General features: G+C 42.0%; 1 protein-coding gene across 2 annotated transcripts in view; it reads right to left on the bottom strand.

Annotated features, from left to right (window-relative positions):
• slc38a4 (solute carrier family 38 member 4) overlaps positions 1 to 17,928 on the bottom strand; it is a 42,682-nt gene that overhangs the window by 4,040 nt on the left and 20,714 nt on the right. For both annotated transcript variants that reach the window (XM_061029335.1, XM_061029336.1), the window contains exons 5-15: positions 16,467 to 16,540; positions 15,329 to 15,421; positions 15,087 to 15,168; positions 14,915 to 14,997; positions 14,119 to 14,177; positions 11,748 to 12,008; positions 10,777 to 10,856; positions 9,737 to 9,837; positions 9,356 to 9,480; positions 1,495 to 1,639; positions 135 to 232 (exon numbers count right to left, since the gene is read on the bottom strand). In XM_061029335.1, the coding sequence (XP_060885318.1) occupies positions 135 to 232; positions 1,495 to 1,639; positions 9,356 to 9,480; positions 9,737 to 9,837; positions 10,777 to 10,856; positions 11,748 to 12,008; positions 14,119 to 14,177; positions 14,915 to 14,997; positions 15,087 to 15,168; positions 15,329 to 15,421; positions 16,467 to 16,540 (1,201 nt within the window). The remainder of the gene's footprint in view (positions 1 to 134; positions 233 to 1,494; positions 1,640 to 9,355; positions 9,481 to 9,736; positions 9,838 to 10,776; positions 10,857 to 11,747; positions 12,009 to 14,118; positions 14,178 to 14,914; positions 14,998 to 15,086; positions 15,169 to 15,328; positions 15,422 to 16,466; positions 16,541 to 17,928) is intronic.

Below are 17,928 nucleotides of genomic sequence, written 5' to 3'. Positions count from 1 at the left end.
CACCGTGAGGGGGCTGTGGAAATTTGTAACGAGTCACATTTTGAATAATGTTATCCTCTCCTCGGGGTAAAGAGTGAGAAAAATGATACAGTGAGAAAGATGTTGATGTGCAGTGTGTCTTTGTGTGCACTTACCCCAATCTTCTGCGGGGAGCGGAACGGCACAGATTTCACCAGGCGGATGTAAAAGGCAGCCGGTAGGATAAAGATGAGCATAGTGGCTGCAGAGGAACCTGCGATCGGAACCAAAGGATAGCGTTCAGACATTTATGACTTCAAATATTTTAAAATTATGAGAAAAAGTTAGGTAACTCCTTTTCAGAAAATTAGGACTGGCCCTTTAAATGTGTTGTCAGTTCAATCTTTGTAGGAAACCCAGCAATGCATTTCTAATTGAAAGAGCAAAAATTGTAAATGATTCCAAATAAATGTATTTGAACTTTGTGCTGGTTCAATATACAAACAGGAAGCAGTAACGACTGTCAGGTTTTCAAATTCAATCTTTTGAACTGAAGTGTAAGAGTTATACTTTTGATCACACAGAAGGAGCTGTTCCATCTTGTCTCAGCATCGCCATGGAGACGATTTGTGGGCACTGGGCAGTTCAGTCTGAACGTCTTCAAAGCGAGACTGTGCAAGTTGACAAGGTGCTGCAAGATCTTTCTAAATTGGTGATGTGAATCGTCGTCGTCAATATCTGACCCAATACCGATATTAGATCGGATCTGTCCCATCTCTAGTCTCATTAAAAAAAAAAACCTCATAAGATAGGAATGTCCTCTTCCCTCATATAATCTCCTCACCTGCCTTTCAATGCTCTCTCACCTCTCCTGTGTGGGTTTTTTGTTTAGTTTTTTAGCTCCTTAACATCATTCCTTTACACCACATGTTACAACCATATGTACACTAACTTGACGGAGCTTCACCTCCCCAAAGGTTTTTTTTTACTTTAAGCTGTATGCCATCAAAGAAGTCATTTCCAACTGCTTTGACTCCTATAAGGTAAAAGTGTGTATAAGCCAATGATGTGTGATATACTGGCATTACTCTGTTGCTTCATCCTCCATCTTGGATTTCCGCAAATTTTTTCCATCATGTTTTTGCCTCCTAACCCTAACCCTAACCCCAGAGGGAAATCATGCTAAGAAACTCGGAAAGATTTCAGGGGCAGGCTGTCCTGAAATTTTCTGGAAGTTTTCAGGAGTGCATGTGTGAAAGCAGCTAAAGAGACTTTCCTACATGTACTTGCTTTTCAGAGTGTCGGCAGCAGGAACATGAGAGCAGAGATCCAGTGGTCACAAAGGGCTCACGCGACTCCACGGCTGACACGACCCAACACTTTAAGCTTCTGTACTTCCCACGTCTTTCCTCAATAAAAATGACCTTTGAACCAAAGGTGCTAATCAGGCCTCAACCCACATCCTCCCCACCACCCCCGTTTTCTTTTATTAACTCCTGTGTGTCCACAGTCTCAACGTGATTCAAGAGGACTCACCGATGAAGCCGAAGATGTCTCTGATGGTGGGGACGAAGATGACCAGCATGTTGTTGAAGGCCAGGATGATGGCGGCGATCAGTATGTGCCGAGTCCAGCTGAACTCTCGCCCGCTGAACAGCAGCGTGTTGATGGAGGAGCGGATCTGGGGACAAACACAAAGTACGGGAGATTAACTCATGAGAAAATAAAATCATTATTAATATTCTAACAAAGTTGAAATAAAGTTCACCGTAAAGTGAGTGAGAAAAGGAGGCGTGTGTAACAACCACAACAACTCTTTTCCCCACTAACAACTCCTACATCTCCACACCAGCATCTCCCAAATATCAGATAGAGGGCTGTTGTGATACCACAGTTTTAAACTTCAATATAATACTAGTGAAACTCGAGCTTTATCGATCCCTTACTCGATACCACGGCGACAGAAATAGAAGTCCCAGACACTTAATACTGGGAACATTTTGTTTATCACAAATCGAAGCACACTGTCTAAATTAAACACATATTTGAGCTACGTTTCAGTCTGTATTTGTACAATGTAAGGCAAGGTTAAGTTAAGGCACATTTCAGGACCAAGGCAATAATTCAAAGTGCTCATGCATTTTTCAATGGATTTATTCCATTCCTGCACACCTGTCTCATGACATCCATGACGTTTTCATTCATCTTTGGAAGTATTCGATACCATTGTTCATTACAACAACAGAGAATGTACACACACACACACACACACACACACACACACACACACACACACACACACACACACACACACACACACACACACACACACACACACACACACACACACACACACACACACACACACACACACACACACACACACACACACACACACACACACACACACACACACACACACACACACACACACACACACACACACACACACACACACACACACACACACACACACACACACACCACCACCACCACCACCACACATGCAGCAACCCTGACTTTGTCCTCTTAACATGTGAAATATGAGTTTGGGACACATGTAAACATGAACATGCCCGTTTACTCTGGCCTGTACTAAATGTAATCATCTGTCTGGCGATAGAAGACAACAAAAAGTAAACAAAAAAAACTTGGGGTATCAAAAATGAATTCAAGTATTGAAAATGTTGACATCCTAAACATGGCATCTTCCTTCTGGTACCACTCCCACACTGATTGCAGACATTTAGCTTTGTTTAAGGTAGTTCTCCTCTCTAGCATGACACTGATGTTGTAAGTAGAGGAAACCAGTTGATTTCTCGGTAGTTAATAATAGCTTTTTTTGTATTTTATTGTGCATTGACTGGTGTACACTCCCATACCAATGTGTGCATTTTTTCCAGCATCTATGTTACTAATTGTGATAATAACAATGTAACAATGTAATGTAAATAAGCTGTAATGAGGAGGTCATGAGGGGAGTTCTGTGTTTATAGCCTGGTACTTGTGGAATATAGAGACTCAGAAAAAGTCATATAAGAGCATTAATAAATGGACGAAACGCAACTTGTAGCTATGCGTTTATGTATAAATATATATATACCTTAATAATATTGATATTACAATCAGGTTATTCTATAATGAAACATGTCAAGATTTGTACTTTTCAACATACACACAGTGTGTCTGCATTAGGAAACAAATTATTAACATCAGTCTGCATGTCTGCCGGCTTCTTTCTGAGACTGATTCCCACACTTGGCTGCTGACTGAAGTGTGTCAAGTACTATGAAGCCTGTGTGTGTGTGTGTGTGTGTGTGTGTGTGAGAGGGAGAGAGATACGGAGGAGGTCCCAGCTAAGACGCCTGGAGCTGCTGAGCCACAGGCGAGGCCGTTCAAGCCTCCAGTAGGTAAAAGGTCGCGGCTGTCAGGTGAAACCTGAGGCACCGTCAGCTTGCTTGGCCACATGGAGCGAGGTTACTAGGGGGGGCGGAGCTTATGGAGTCCATTCAAAAGGGCTGGGGATTATCTCCTGCAGCGCAATGGAACCATGGGATTGCATCAGCCGGTAGTGAGAGGAGGGCGGGCTCGGCAGCAGCGCGGGGGGTAGGTTGTGTCTTTACATGAAGCTGCAATTGTCACTTTTTTTGAGCTTCCTTCCTCTTTTAGTAACTAGTATCTCATTATGACTGATCATGGCCTCTGGTCACAGTGACAGAACATCTAAACACCACATACACATCTAACAGACAGTGAAGTTGTGGAGTAAAATATATGTGCTGCAAAAATAGTTTCAGGGAAAGAAATGTCTTTTTTTTAATGGCACCTTTAGAAAGATGCCGAATGTGCAACATTAACTTTTTTTTGTCGGCAGACCGCCACAGGCCTTCTTTGTAATCTTTCATATCTGACTTAAGCACAAGATTTATGTCCAGTTCGCATGGCTCAGTGGAAAAAAAAAAAAAAAAATCACATTAACTGGATTTTCTGCACGGTAAAATTGAACCGTGTGACCTCCATCATGACTGTCAGGCGGCACTGGGATGTCTCCTGCGCTTCACAGCCCCACATGCCAAGAAAGTGTCCCACTCCAAGCCAACACTCCTTTCTAGTGGGAGATAATGACAATCATCGAAGTGCATCCATCCTTGAGTCTACAAGAATGACCCCCTTTACCTCCCCTTCCCACCAGCTGTTGCATAATTAGTCCAACTTGGAAAAGTCGAGCCTGGACGCGGCATTTCTCTCCAAGGCTCCAAACTATTCAGCACCCGGCTGTTACCTGGCGTAGAGCCTTTGGAGTGCACTGTGTGATATTTGCACACACCTCCTACTACCTGTCACACACATGCATGCATACACACGCACACAAACTGTATTTGGGTGGTGTAGTTTAAGGCAGCCAGATTAAACCGGCCACATCTGGGTTCAGCCAGGTCGAAAGAAACCAGGGACTGAGATGTGACTTCTGCAAAGATGGTCACAACTAGCGGAAGATTAAAACAAACCATGTACACTTGAGCCTTTTTTTTTACTGCCAACTAAAGAAGTGAATTCTCTGTGAAAGTCGAGGTTTGTGCACATATGAAAGACAAAGTATATTCAGAGCTAGAGACGCAGGAGTTCACACCATGTAACAACTGTTTCCATTTCTTTCAGAGTCATTTGAATGTCAGCAGCTGCTTGCTGAGTATGAAGTGAAACATGCAGCAAGGTAAAGTCCCCCCCCAATGCAGTAAAAATATCAACAGCAAAACCACAACAGTGTTTTTTCACTCTTGTGACCACGGACTTGATCCGAAACCCAAACAGGAAGACAGAGATAAGTATCACACCATGTTCTTCAAAGAAAAAACAAAACAAACCCAAGAGATAGAATGGTCCCAAACACGAGTGTAGGCCGAGCTCTCCAACGGTGAGATCGATGCTCTGCAGCATTTCAACTCCCATGGGTTGAGGGAAATAACAATCACATAGACTAGACTGTGGTACTGTTAAGACTTTGTTAAAAACCCATTTGCAGACCTTAGGTTTGAAGCTATAGAACGTCTATACAAATGACAATGTACTCTTTAAAATAGCTTCTTTAACGAAATAGCACCAAGCAATGATGATGAAGAGGAGAAACGATGTAAAAACAGGATTTTGCTAAACCTGGCAACCCCAAATTCTAAGCTTGTTTTTAGCATAAGATAGCATCCGGTTTTGTTTTTGTGTGACTTAACAAATGCTTATAACCGATGGGTAACTCGTGGTAGGCCTATGTGTTTTATAAACTGGGAGTTAGCACACATTTGCTTAAAGTGAAGCCTGACTTGTAGTGTAGCTAGCTAAGCTTTTTGGAAGAATATTATGTGATGTTTTTGACACTTTTAATTTTGCCTTCATCAGTCACAAGTTTAAAATCACTTCAGAAGTGTAAGTTTACAAGAAGACGTGCAAAGAATGATAAGGCCTATACATGAGGGGATGAATAATGCTGAAACCAGCATGCATGCTCTTTATTGTAGGCTAACTAGCTTATACAGGCTAACTGGTTTGTTCGAACTCATTTGATTGCAGTCTTTGAATGAGGGATGTTATTACTTGGTGGTATGTAGTTAATCCTTCTGTAAACGGGTAACACACTGGTTGTCTGACTTTGTAGACTTGTAAAATAACACCAAGTTTAAATAAAATGTCCCTCCGTTAACCGGAGAAAATGTTAACCAGAGTGAGTTTAGCGCTAATATTAATCACTTGTGAACAGACACTTAGCCATTTATTAGTTAGCAAAGCAAAATCAGGCAAGTTTACCTTTGATACACTTGGACTGAAAACAAGTGACCTACTTTTAAATAAGTAGCAACCGGTAAAAGAAGGTTTAGTGGCAAGTGTTCAAGCTAGTGCTGCACAACAGAGGTCGTTCATTAAGGGGCAAACAGTACGACATGAAGGTAAGACATAAAGGTGATATTGGTGCTGTTCATCAGACTGGTGGCGTCTCTCTCCCATGCTTTCAATCTGCCGCTGGAGCCTGAGAACTGGGGCATGTTTGACTCCCCATAAAGCCTTTTCATTATGTTCTGGATCCTGGCAAAGCCCTGTGTGATCTGGGCTCTCTGTTAGCATCTATCCTTCACGTGACTGCACACACACACACACACACACACACACACACACACACACACACTCCACGCATTCTCACATCCAAACACATGTCTACATGATGCCCACTCCCACACATACTATCGCTTTTCTCTTACACTAGCATTTCCCTGGGGGAGCCAAGGACGGTCGCAGACAAAGCTAATGTTAATCTCCGGCTGAAGGCCGACAGCGTTTCTCTGCGAGATGAAGGTCAGGATGATTCAAGGCGAGGTTCTCAAATGTCAACTGGAAACTTGGCTGAGCGACTGAACACTTCTTTTCAACTCGTGTCTCGCATGCATCCAAGTTCGTCAATCTTTGCACCATCTCGGAGTAAATCTACAGCTACAGAAGTGATCTCAGCCACGGAAATCATCCCCAACACTCCAAAACCTTGCACAAATCGACTTTGCAAAATGGGTCATTTGTTTTACACGACTTCTCGATCATCACTGTAACTGGCTCACTTAAAGCAGGACATGACTCACAACTGTTCATCGGTATCCATGCAAGTATATACAGACTAAAACCTGTTCTGTACACAACCTCACATAAGGCATAATCTTGACATTTTAAAAGGCTTAGCGGCTACTTAAAAGACAAAGAGAAAAAAACTGTAGAATGCAATAAGGCACCACCGGAAAGAAAAGAAAAACCTGAATTGCACGTGCCCGCAGTGGAATCTGAACCACTAACCCTGACTGTGTCACTCCTCTGCTCTTTTCACAAAGCTACAAGTCACACCAGCTGCTTCATGGCATCTCATTTCAGTCTTGTGTTTTTCCTCTGTAATCTTATTCCACTTTCATTCTCAATCAGCATTTATTATTCAAACATGCCGATCTATTAAAGTTGAATGTATTTATTTGAAGTTCAATGTCCCACGGTGGACATGGAGTAAGAACATTTTGTTGCCTGAGCATAGAGACAAAACAGACAACTTCATATATAATGGACTAACTCAGAGTTCATCTTTTTAAGACACAGCTGTTTGTGTCCTGCCCCACGGAGGCAGAGAGCAGAACTACAGCAGCATTGAAAACTGCTTCTTGTTCCTTTTTTTGCTGGGCTGATATGATTCCAAACATCTTTGCCATAAAACCTAAATATTACGTAAAAAAATATGTGTACAAAAGGTACAATTCAGTATGCACTGTGCAGCATGTGCAAACAAACCGTCTTCTTTCTGCCCTCAGGCCATGTTCACTGCTTTGCTAATACAAATAAACTTTAGCTTTCACCGTTTGTATGCATCAAAACATCAACACAAAAACTTATTTGGAAGCTTACATCTATTACAAAGGTGCATTAAGCAGCACACGCATTTCACTTGAATGTAAAGCATTGACTGTAGTGTATGGTTTAAAGCTAATCTACCTAACTTATGTTCATTTAAAACTGAGGCTTATGCTACTAGTTTAGCTACCGTTAGCATCCTTGCTTTAGCTAAGATGATCCCAGGGAGGGCAAGTATGACAGAGAGAGAGTGCGCAGAAAATCAAGAAAGAATAAAGTCACCCCTCGTGGGTTTTCAGCTCCACTTATTTGTTACTTCAAATTTGGAGATGATTTATTCTGTACAAAAAATGTGTTTTTTTTTCTGGCCTTGAATTATTTATTCGGTTAAAGGGGGTTATCTCAGTGATTTATATGATGTCATCCTGTCAGGGACTGCAGATAAAGAATCAAGCATGGCTAGATCTGGCACATATCCATGTTTAATCGAAATGCACATATTGATTTATGCATTTTATACCTTCTTTAATAAAATAAACACAAACGGTATTCTCCCATCGTCATTAGATTGTTTCAGATTTATTTTTTTTGATTCAGATGCAGGTTTTTAAAACCATGTTCCATCATTAACACAATATTTTTGTAGGAACTGTGCAGCCCTGGAAAAGGTTTGTCTTTCTGTCTCCCTCCTCTATCAGCCCACCCCCTCTTTGTATCACTGACTCCGCCTCTTTATCTCCCCGAAGCTGACAGTCAGGGTGAGGGTTTTTCCACTGTCCACTGTGAAGCTGTAAACTTCCACTGCAGAGAGAAAGAGATAGATAGAGGGGGGGGGGGGGGGGGGGTCCTCTCTCACATTCCCTCAGACAAAAAAACCCCTAGCAGTGTGTAGTGAGGGAGGGGTGTGTGTTAGTTAAAGGTTTATGATGGAGAACGGGACCACCCGGTGTAAGAATGAAGGCATCAGCTAAAATGTTACAAAATGATGGCGCTTGAAAATGTTCAAATGTGCAAATGAGGCCGTGGATAAATACTAAAGACATGTTTTAAAGTATATATTCTAAATCTATGTGCACAAAATGTGTGTGTGTGTGTGTGTGTGTGCTGTGTGTGTGCTGTATCAGGGCTGTGTGTTTCCCTCGTGTGCAGTCACTGCTGCATCACTCTTGGTCAGCAATTTCCAGCAACACATCTGCTGCCCCCTGGTGGTCTGCCGCTGCACTCGCAGCCTCTTCAGACATTGCTCTCAAATGGGCAGCTGCTTCTCTTTAGATAAATTGTGTGTCTATGTGTGTGCATTTGCGTTTGTATGAAAGCTTATACGGGTCGTGAAACTTCCATCTGGACGGCAGCCATTTTTGTTAGCCTTGTGTCAAATGAGGGCAGAGCTAAAATTAGCACATGGACATATATGGGGCTGAAGGCAGGAGAGTGAATGTGTGAATGAATGTGACGATAAGTTTTGGTTACTGGGTGTCACTCAGGGCCCGACCTTTGACTGCTTTTTGAGAGAGTAAGAGGAAGAGAGGCTTTGCTGTTAAGATCTCGGAGTGCGGGTGGTAAGTGTGTGTGTGTCTTGCGTAATTAAGAGGTGTGGCAGTTTACGACCTGAGAGTGTGTGCGCATTGAGATTTTCAAGATGACGACACCAGCAGAGTGCCAAAGTGAACAGTGTGTTCCTTTTCACCAAAACTGCATCGAAAAAATAGTCTGACTCTGCAGCAAACACAAAACGTGGCCTGTGAGCAGAGTGACACAAAGTGGCAGTAATGCTCGGATGAATGGATGGTTTGACAAAGTAGCTGGTTGGCGTCAGCAGGCAGATTTAACGGGTGGTGTATGTTTTTTGCGTGTGCCTGAGGAACATGTTTGTGTGCTCTGACGTGCATCAAATGATGTCGTTGCTTTAGACGAGGTTCCATTGTTTGAGCGAAACGACGCCGACTCTCCACAAATAGAAGCTCGAGAAACGAGACCTTACGACGAGGAAACTTCAAACGACAGGCCGAGTGTTTTTGTATGATTTACTTACAGGGAACAGCACGATGGGGACAGTCAGGGTGACGGCGGTGAGGACAGCCAAACGCACCAGCAGCAACATGGTGTCGAACTTGTACACCTTGGTGAAGGTGTGGAGCAGCTCTGCCTCTACGTTTTCTATGTTGGACGGAATAAACAAGAAAGTATGAATGAATTGAAAACACGGTCAAAAAGCAGAATGTTGGAAAAGAAAAGAAATCACATTTTCAAACATCAGAGTCAATATCCAATTTCATAGCTTTACAAAGGTTACATTTTGGCATCACGTTTTTTGTTTTAAAGGCTTTATATGCGGGTTTAAAGTTGGGGTCTGGTGGGAGAGACGCACCACTAGAGATGAATTTGACTCCTGTTTACAGGTCGTCGCTCTTACCGTAAAAGGTGAGGTAGCCGAACAGCGCCGACAGCATGTACATGATGAGCATGGTCAAGATCGACAGGTTGGAGACGTTCTGCATCCTTTTCCTCGTGCGACTGTGGAGCAACACAAACATCACTTTTTGTTTTTCGAGGCTTTTAACAGATTAGGAGTCACACTTGAGACTTGAGGCATTAAAAGTCTTTAAAAAATAAACAGATTTAAGCCCCCCCCCCTCCTGCACCCCTGCACTCTGGACATGTCTGGACATGGCCCCCGAAGGAGCTGGGCTGAAAGTGTACTTCTTTCACTGACTCAGCTCCATTAAGGAATCGACTTTAATTTCCCTGAAATGTTACAGACTCATGAACAGGAAACTGTCTGTCGAGCCGTTTTCAAACAAGGTACTCATGATGATTTCTAGAAAATGTCAGGACAGCCTTCCCCGTGAATCTCTTATTAGTATCTTATTTTCAAGTCTCTTCAAAAGGCATGGATGGGAGGGGAGGAGTCTCAGGAGGCAAGACTGCAGAAATCCATGATGGCAGATGAAGTTACAGAGACCAACATTATGATGTGTCGTGTGATGTTAACCTGCCCGCCTGCCTGCTCACGGTTTTCCCTCACTTGACGAGGGGGCTTGCAGGAGAAAGGCGTAAAGTTGGGAGTGGAAATTTGGCATTTCACTTGTTCTGTTCGCACATGTAGCTCAAACTTTTCATGAGTTTTTGTGCATGTTTGAAAACACCAATAGTCTATATTTCAATGCAGGGTTGCATGCTCAATTCCATCCTGTAGCCAGCAGATGATCCCTGGGGAAAGACACGGCTCACCTTCTTATCAGAGCTTTCAGTCTAACCAACTATTTCTCTTCACCTTCACGACTAAGCATGGTGGCACAAGTCACCAAATCTTTGCCCATATCAGACTATTAGCATGGCTTCAGATGAAAATCTGTTTTCATATGGGTGAACTCGCCCTCAATGTTTATTTTAAGGAGGCGGTGATGAAGCTTTGTTGTTGTTGATTTCAGAGTAACAAAGAGAAGCACTCACTCTTTCAGCTCGCTGTAGATGGGCAGGACCTCGGGGTGGCACACAAAAGCAAAGGCCAGGATTGGCACGGTGTATGCGGTCTGGCAAAGAAATGGAGAGTGAACTGTCAAGAAGACGTCAGCCACAAAAACAGGTTCAGACATTTTTCCAAGACTGTTGACTTTGATTGCAAACCGCTGGTATGCTTTCTTCTCAACACGTTGATGAGTCAAAGCTTAAACGTTTTATTTGATGTTAGGTGGTGGAGTTCAAACTTTCCCTGCAGATTTCCCCCGGAGACACTTGCACCTGTTTGGTGCATTTCAAACTATTTGTTATCAAAACAACTTTTCTAAAGTCAAGATCGTTGAACTGCAGCCGGCATGTGAAATTTAGCACCATCATAAGACAAAAAGCAGGCGGACAGTAACGACTCTGTCGAACGCAAGTAACCCTATATGTCCCTCTGTGGATATTCTATACGTTTCTATGCTATGTGTCATCCTCCTATCTTGATTTAAGGCCCTCACACAAATCCCTGAACACACAAAAAGACCAAAAACACACCCTGACACTCCACCCTGACCAAACATGTCTTGTTGAATGTCTGGCATTCTTCTTCTGTTGGATTTGTAGGTTGTAAGATGCCACATGTAGGAACAAGAGTCTTAATATTGTTCAAACCTAGCCCGTTCACAAGGAGGAGACACAGCAGCGTTCCCTTCATTTCATTTAGTTAAGAGATGCTTTATCGTTGGGGTTTTGTTCGAGTTTTGCAGCCACAGATTCAAACAAGAAAAAACTCTGAGTAGATGACACACCTTTGCAAACGGCATGAGGGCCGACCCCTTTTGACAGACGCTCGGTTCACATGTAAAATTCAGCTCTGCAACTTGGGACAAAAGCTTGGGAGAGAAAAGAATCTGGCGCTGCGCCGAATGCCAGTTATGACAGTTAGCCTGAAGGGGTACCGCGCCGTTTCCCTCGTTTACCTGTGAGTTGAAGACAAAGTATTTGGGCGTGCACTGCTCCTTGTCGTCGGCGTGCGGCTCGTAGTGGACGCTGCCGGAGTGAGGAGCGTCATTGCCGCCGCCGACCGCCGGGGAAACGTCCGCCCGGGAGAAGTCCATCTGTGCCGAGCTGTTCGCCGGCGGGTACAACGCCGACATGTCTGAGGCGTTCATGCTGAGGTTTGACGTGTGTTGGGTCAAGAACGGGAGAGGGCAGGGCAGCTGGGTCTTCTTGTATATCACCTGGAAGTGAAACAAAAGCACATTACATTCTTTCAAGTGACTAACACACTGGTCTGCCAATACAGTCGGCCAATATGAGCCTATGGCAAATTGAGTGTGTTAAATGCAATAAATGCTGATATAAAACCAACTTTCTTTCCAATCCTTAAGATCAGAAAACAATGCTTGAGGGGATTTAAAACCATTTTGCCAACAAGTCTTTCCAGCTGTCTTCATTCCTAAAATACTCTTAACATTGTTTTATTCACATGTAGCAAACATTGTAGTGGAGCTCACGGCTGTCCCCACTAGGATTGGTTTAAAAAACTGTAATAGTTCTTATACTTGCCTATGTCATGATTTCAGAGTTTAGGTTTTCTTGTTTTATTTAGTCTCATTCTTCCCTGCTGTTTGTTTCCATTGTGTGTTTTTCTTTATTTGAAGTTCTCCTAGTTTAGTCTTCAGTGTTTCCTGTTTTATTTTGTAATTTTGTATCCTTGTGTTTCTTTCTGTCGTAGTGTGTTATTTTCTGTTGATAACCCTTAGTTTAGTTTTCAGTGTTTGCTGATGTATTCTGTTTCATGTCCAGTTGAACCTCCTGCCCTCGTGTGTTTCTCCTCCACCTTGATTGCCCTCATCAGTTTCACCTGAGTCGTTTGTCACACCTGGGTTTGATTACCTCGTGTCTATTTAAGCTCTGTGTTCATTCCTTTCTGTGTAAGGTCGTCATCTGTCAAACCTTCTCTGTGGCCCCCTGGTCAGAGTCGCTGTGCTCCAGTGTCTTTTTGTTTGGACTTTTTCGTTGGGCCGTGTTACTTTTGGAATTTGGAACTTTGTTAAGAAAGCAAGTTTTTGTTTTTTGTCTTTGTTTTTGGTCCTCTTCTTTGTTTTTCCACATATGTGACAATACTCTTCATTAAGTTGTAAAAGAATATGCCATTGGGATACCTCTACATTGTCATATAGGTGCACAATCATTGTGGGGAAACGGCTATTTTAATTCTAGCGCCAAAACTCCCTACAATGGCTGTAATGCTGTTCATTAATAAATCTTGATATTCAGCATTGGCCTCGATCTTAAATGTCCCTTATCGGTCTTGCCCTGATTTAAAGAATTCTGTGTGGCAGAAGGGATGAAGTTGTGGCAGTTCTTCAGGTCTATCATTATGAGAAGACTTCTCCAACCGACCAGCTCAAATGCTACCAACAGTTTTAATTTTGAGCAAATGTGTGGGCCTATGATGTCATTTCTCAAAGCGTGAACTCCGCTTGCATGCTTCTAAACCGGGCCCTCACAGGGTAACACACACTGCGGTGGCCTGAGCGTAGGTCGTGACCTCTAATGAAAATTGAGGACAGGGTCAAAAGTCCTGCAGGTTAACCATCCAGTTAGCGTAGCATTACTGCTTTGCTTGTAGAACTGAAATAACAGATTCTTTTTGGCCACTTGGAGGCAGCAGAAACACGTTGTGAACACAACATTGACCTGTAGTGGTTTTTAAGATGATTCATTAACACATCATTTGTGTACAAAAGAACTGTAAAAGATTTATTTTTGAAGGTTATTTGGACATGTTGGGAGTGTTAGTTCATTATTCACTTTCCATTTAGCTCTATTTAAGTGTACACCAATTATAAATATGCTGCCTAAATAGACTTGAAAACAGAGGTGGACTCAGCCAATAGTTGGATAGAAGCATTGAGTTTAGCATGTATTCTAGAGGAAGTTGTGACCATATTTGGACGAGAGGGTGGATATGCATTACGATGTCCCTACCCTGGTTGACAGGTCAACCTGGTAGCTAGACTACATGGGACCATAGTTTGGAAAATGCTGTGTTGTAAAAGACCAAATACTAGCAATTAAGGTCATTGGCTCATTTAAAAAAAAAAAAAAAAAAGGGTTACTGAGGTGTCAAATCAAATGAGAGGGAGGCTCATTTCGTCTCCTTCTGTCATACAATGTGACTTCTTTTCACATTTCATGAAGTTACCTCCTGCTTGCCCGTTAAGAAAACGTGCTTTCAAGGCAACTCTGCGTTGTATTTTATTTTAAAACCAAGACTCCCTTCTTTCACACAGCATGTTTCCTGATCTCCACCCACACTGATGATCAGATAACCGGACTTACCACACCCAGGAAGAAGACCATGCAGGACAGGGAGAAGCCGCTGGTGTAGCCCAGGTAGCCTAAAGAGAGAAAAGCCAATGATTCAGTGAAACCAGATACTGATGTCATGCTATGTCATAGATGCTATTCTTACTAGTCTGCAAATCTGCATTCTGTTCTGTCTCTCTTCTTTTTTTTTTTTTTATCTATGTTGGCATTACATCAATTTCCTCTCTATTCCTAGATGTGGATCACATCGTGTAATAGATCATGACCCAGATCCTTAAATAGACCAAAGAAATCGAGCCGTAGCAGGAGTTCAGACATGAGATAAAGAGTGAGTAAAGCGTGTAAATGTCTGGAAGGAACACTGAAACCGTTTAACACGTGTCAAAAATAACATGCTCATTACATTTGCTGTTATTTATTAAATCACACTCTGTTTCAGGAGTTTAAATCTTATTTTACTCTGTGTCAAATTGTCTTAATTACATAACCCGAGCGGGGGATCTGACTCACGGCCTCCTAAATGGAGTGCTGGAGCTGACTCAAAGCCTGATGGCAGTGTTGTGTTACAGTAACTGCTAATTGCCTGAGCTGACTAAGGACTTGCTTTATTTAAAATGTTGCTCTGCTGGAATTGATTAGAGACAGCTGCGAGAGCATGGGGCTAAATTACTGAAACAGAAATATGCTTCAGACTGCAGGAATTCAAAGAGAAGGTGCCTCTAGTAGCGTTTTCTGAAGTATCATAAATACAGCTTGCAGTTTATGAAGTTTTAAGACTAATTGCGTTTTGTGAAAAGTGAGTCCTTACCCAGATTTTTCAGGAGAGACAAAGGCAGGATGATTCCAATCGACACAAACACCACCAGGTAGTTTCCATCCATGTACCATTCACTGCAGAGAGGTTCGAACGAGGTCAGACACTGAACGCTGTGTGTACTCTGAACACGCACAGATGCAGCTTTAAAAGAACACACACTCACCCAGAGATTTCTTCTAAGCCCAAGAAGGCTCGGATCACCTCGGGGAGCTCGTACTTGACGATAAAGAGGTAGCTGGACATGGCTGCAGGACAGAGAAGACACCAAAGACAGAATATTTTACATGTATTCAACATTTTCATATTGTTTTAGCATAAACATGAAACAGTCATGAACCTCTGTTAATACAAATAAAGCTGAGATAAACAAACATAAAAAAAAAAGACACATAAAGTCACACCTACCTCCAATATTCTGCATGATAATGGATCCGAAAGCTGCTATTTTGCCGGGCCAACCGAATGCTCTCTCCCCCAGCTTTTCATAAATGAGGGATCCTGCAAGAATAAATCAATTGATCACTAATTAATGAATGAATATGAGTCAGTAACTTAATAGAAGACAATGTGAGTGAATTACAGTCTATTAAAAAAGAGGGGAAAATACATTTACACCTTCAGACTTATCTGTAAATATACGAGTGCCCTAAGAATGATTCACTCAGGAAGGATTTGGATCATTTGAAAACAACTTGTATCATTAAGTAAGAGACAAAGAATTCAATCACCTATAATCTGTATACTTGTATCAACACTACAATGACCACTAGGTGGGTGCATCAGTATAGGAATAAATATTTTCTAACGTCTCACCACAAAGGATTTTGAGCTGTGGTGTCCAAGCCCTTCATGAGGATACATGTGTCATGAGACCTCATGACAATATGCTTTAATTGTGGATGACTTTTAGAAGCTCGAATACGTAGAACCAGTTACATTTAACCATCTTTTACAAAAAATACATGTAAAGAAATAAGCTTGTATGGAACAGAACAAGAACACAGGTTTGGAACTAATGTTTAAATATCTAATTCTGTAGGTCTTTTTGAGGTGTTTTTTTTTATTTTATTTTTTTTATTTTTTTTTTTAGAGCCCGATCAATTAATCGGCCAGCCGATCCAGTGACTACTGGTATTGGCTAATTTTATTTCTGATATGTGCCAATATAACTTGATTTACCTGTCAAATAGCATTTAATTTGAGTCTCATTGTACTACACTATCAGTTCTCTGTCACCAGCAGAGGGCGCTATGTGGATTACAACAAGCATTATCACTCTCCATAGTGTCGAGCTGTAATGCACATACATGTGCAGTCACTTTTCAGTTGAGTGACCATAATATCTTTTGCACAAGTGTTTAATAACTTCAATTGAGGGATCAACACAATAGATGTGAATACCTGTATTTATCTATCTCTACAGATTGAAGATTGAAAGATTAATCAGTATCCGATTTTTTTCTTAAATCGGTATCGGCCCCAAAGATCCCAATATCGGTCAGGCCCTAGTATTTGTGAAATTGAAATAAACTTAAAAACCAACCTCCTTCTTTGGCGGTGACAAGGAGCAGATGTACCGAATATAAGGACAGGATGGCCACACCGATGAGGAGGATTCTGCACAGAGAGGGAAAAGAACAGAAAGACGAGAGATGTAAAATCGGGATATTTGGCTGAATTAAGGGACAAGACGTCTCTCATACACATATCTGTCATGTGGCCGCTTTGAATTATCTCTCTTTCCAAAATAGCCTCGGACACACGGCAGCTGTCGGGCAAGTACGTATGTCCGTTTTGTTGTTGTGTATTTGTAGGGGACGTTGTCTAGGGGAACGCATGGTTCTATCATGACCTGTGCCCAGTAACATCAATGCTACGTCCATGCATCCATGTGTCGCATTCTTTAGATAGCATCAAGTATATCAACAGTGTGACACTGGAAGGACGGAACCGAGTGTGACTCTTACAGCGGGCTAACTTAATTTCAAGCAACTAAGATAACGAGATCACTGTTCCATTTCTATTTTTAATTTCCCAGAATTTATTGCAAAATGGTTCCTCTACATTGACACTAAGCCTCAGAGAAGTGACACCCTGTCCTTTTCTGCCAAGCAGCATAGACAGTGGAAAGCAGGTGGTTCAATGAAGCCAATGAATGCTGATAACGCGTATGTGTACTGGAAGGACAGAGCAGGTCGATGGAGGGCAGAGGGACGGGGGCACAGGGTGCTTCACACATTGTCATGTGTCAGAGCTGCTCTCTGTTCAAGGTGGTAATGTGACTAGATTAACTCTTGCTCACATATTCAGGGCCATGACATGGGGAGAACATTTTAATTTGTCAAATATTCTGCAAGTACATGTAAAATTACTGACATTTTCACAACATTAAGCTGTTACCCTTCTTGTTTTGTGCTAATAATACATAGCAACACGTTACATTTAGCTGGTGAACATTACTTGCCCCTTTAACCCTCAAATAATAAACATGTAAGCAATGTTAATGTGGAAATGTCATGCTAACATTAGCTTTTAGCACAAAGCACAGCTGTGTTTGAATTCGCATTGTTTTTATCCAAGTTTAGGTATCAACATTATAAAGCTTTGATTAGCATATCAGCGTCCATGTGTGAGTGTGATGCTAACATGCTAATACTAGCTTTAAGCTCAAAGTGCAGCTGTGTCAAGAGTCTGCAAAATGTTATAACGCCAAGTAGGCCATGTTTGGGCAGCGTTAAGGCCTTTATCGCATTAATCTCATGACATTTTGTCCCTGCTGGCGCACCGTAATATCCTGAAGCCAGAGATGGAAATAAACAACAACGTGGCACCTTTCAATGGCTAATTTCACTTTTTGAAACTCCTAGGCGGTTCAGTTGACGAGTCAAATTTAATATCCACCTTCTGAAACCAAACATTTCACTTCACTAATTTTCAGTTTGTGTTCCTTTTTCTACTATCTACTTTCTATTTTCTTTTAAAAAGCTTTCATCCAAACAGGAAAT

This window comes from Labrus mixtus, chromosome 22, assembly GCF_963584025.1.
Source record: "Labrus mixtus chromosome 22, fLabMix1.1, whole genome shotgun sequence".
Taxonomy (NCBI): domain Eukaryota; kingdom Metazoa; phylum Chordata; class Actinopteri; order Labriformes; family Labridae; genus Labrus; species Labrus mixtus.
This window is presented reverse-complemented; position numbering and strand designations above follow the sequence as displayed.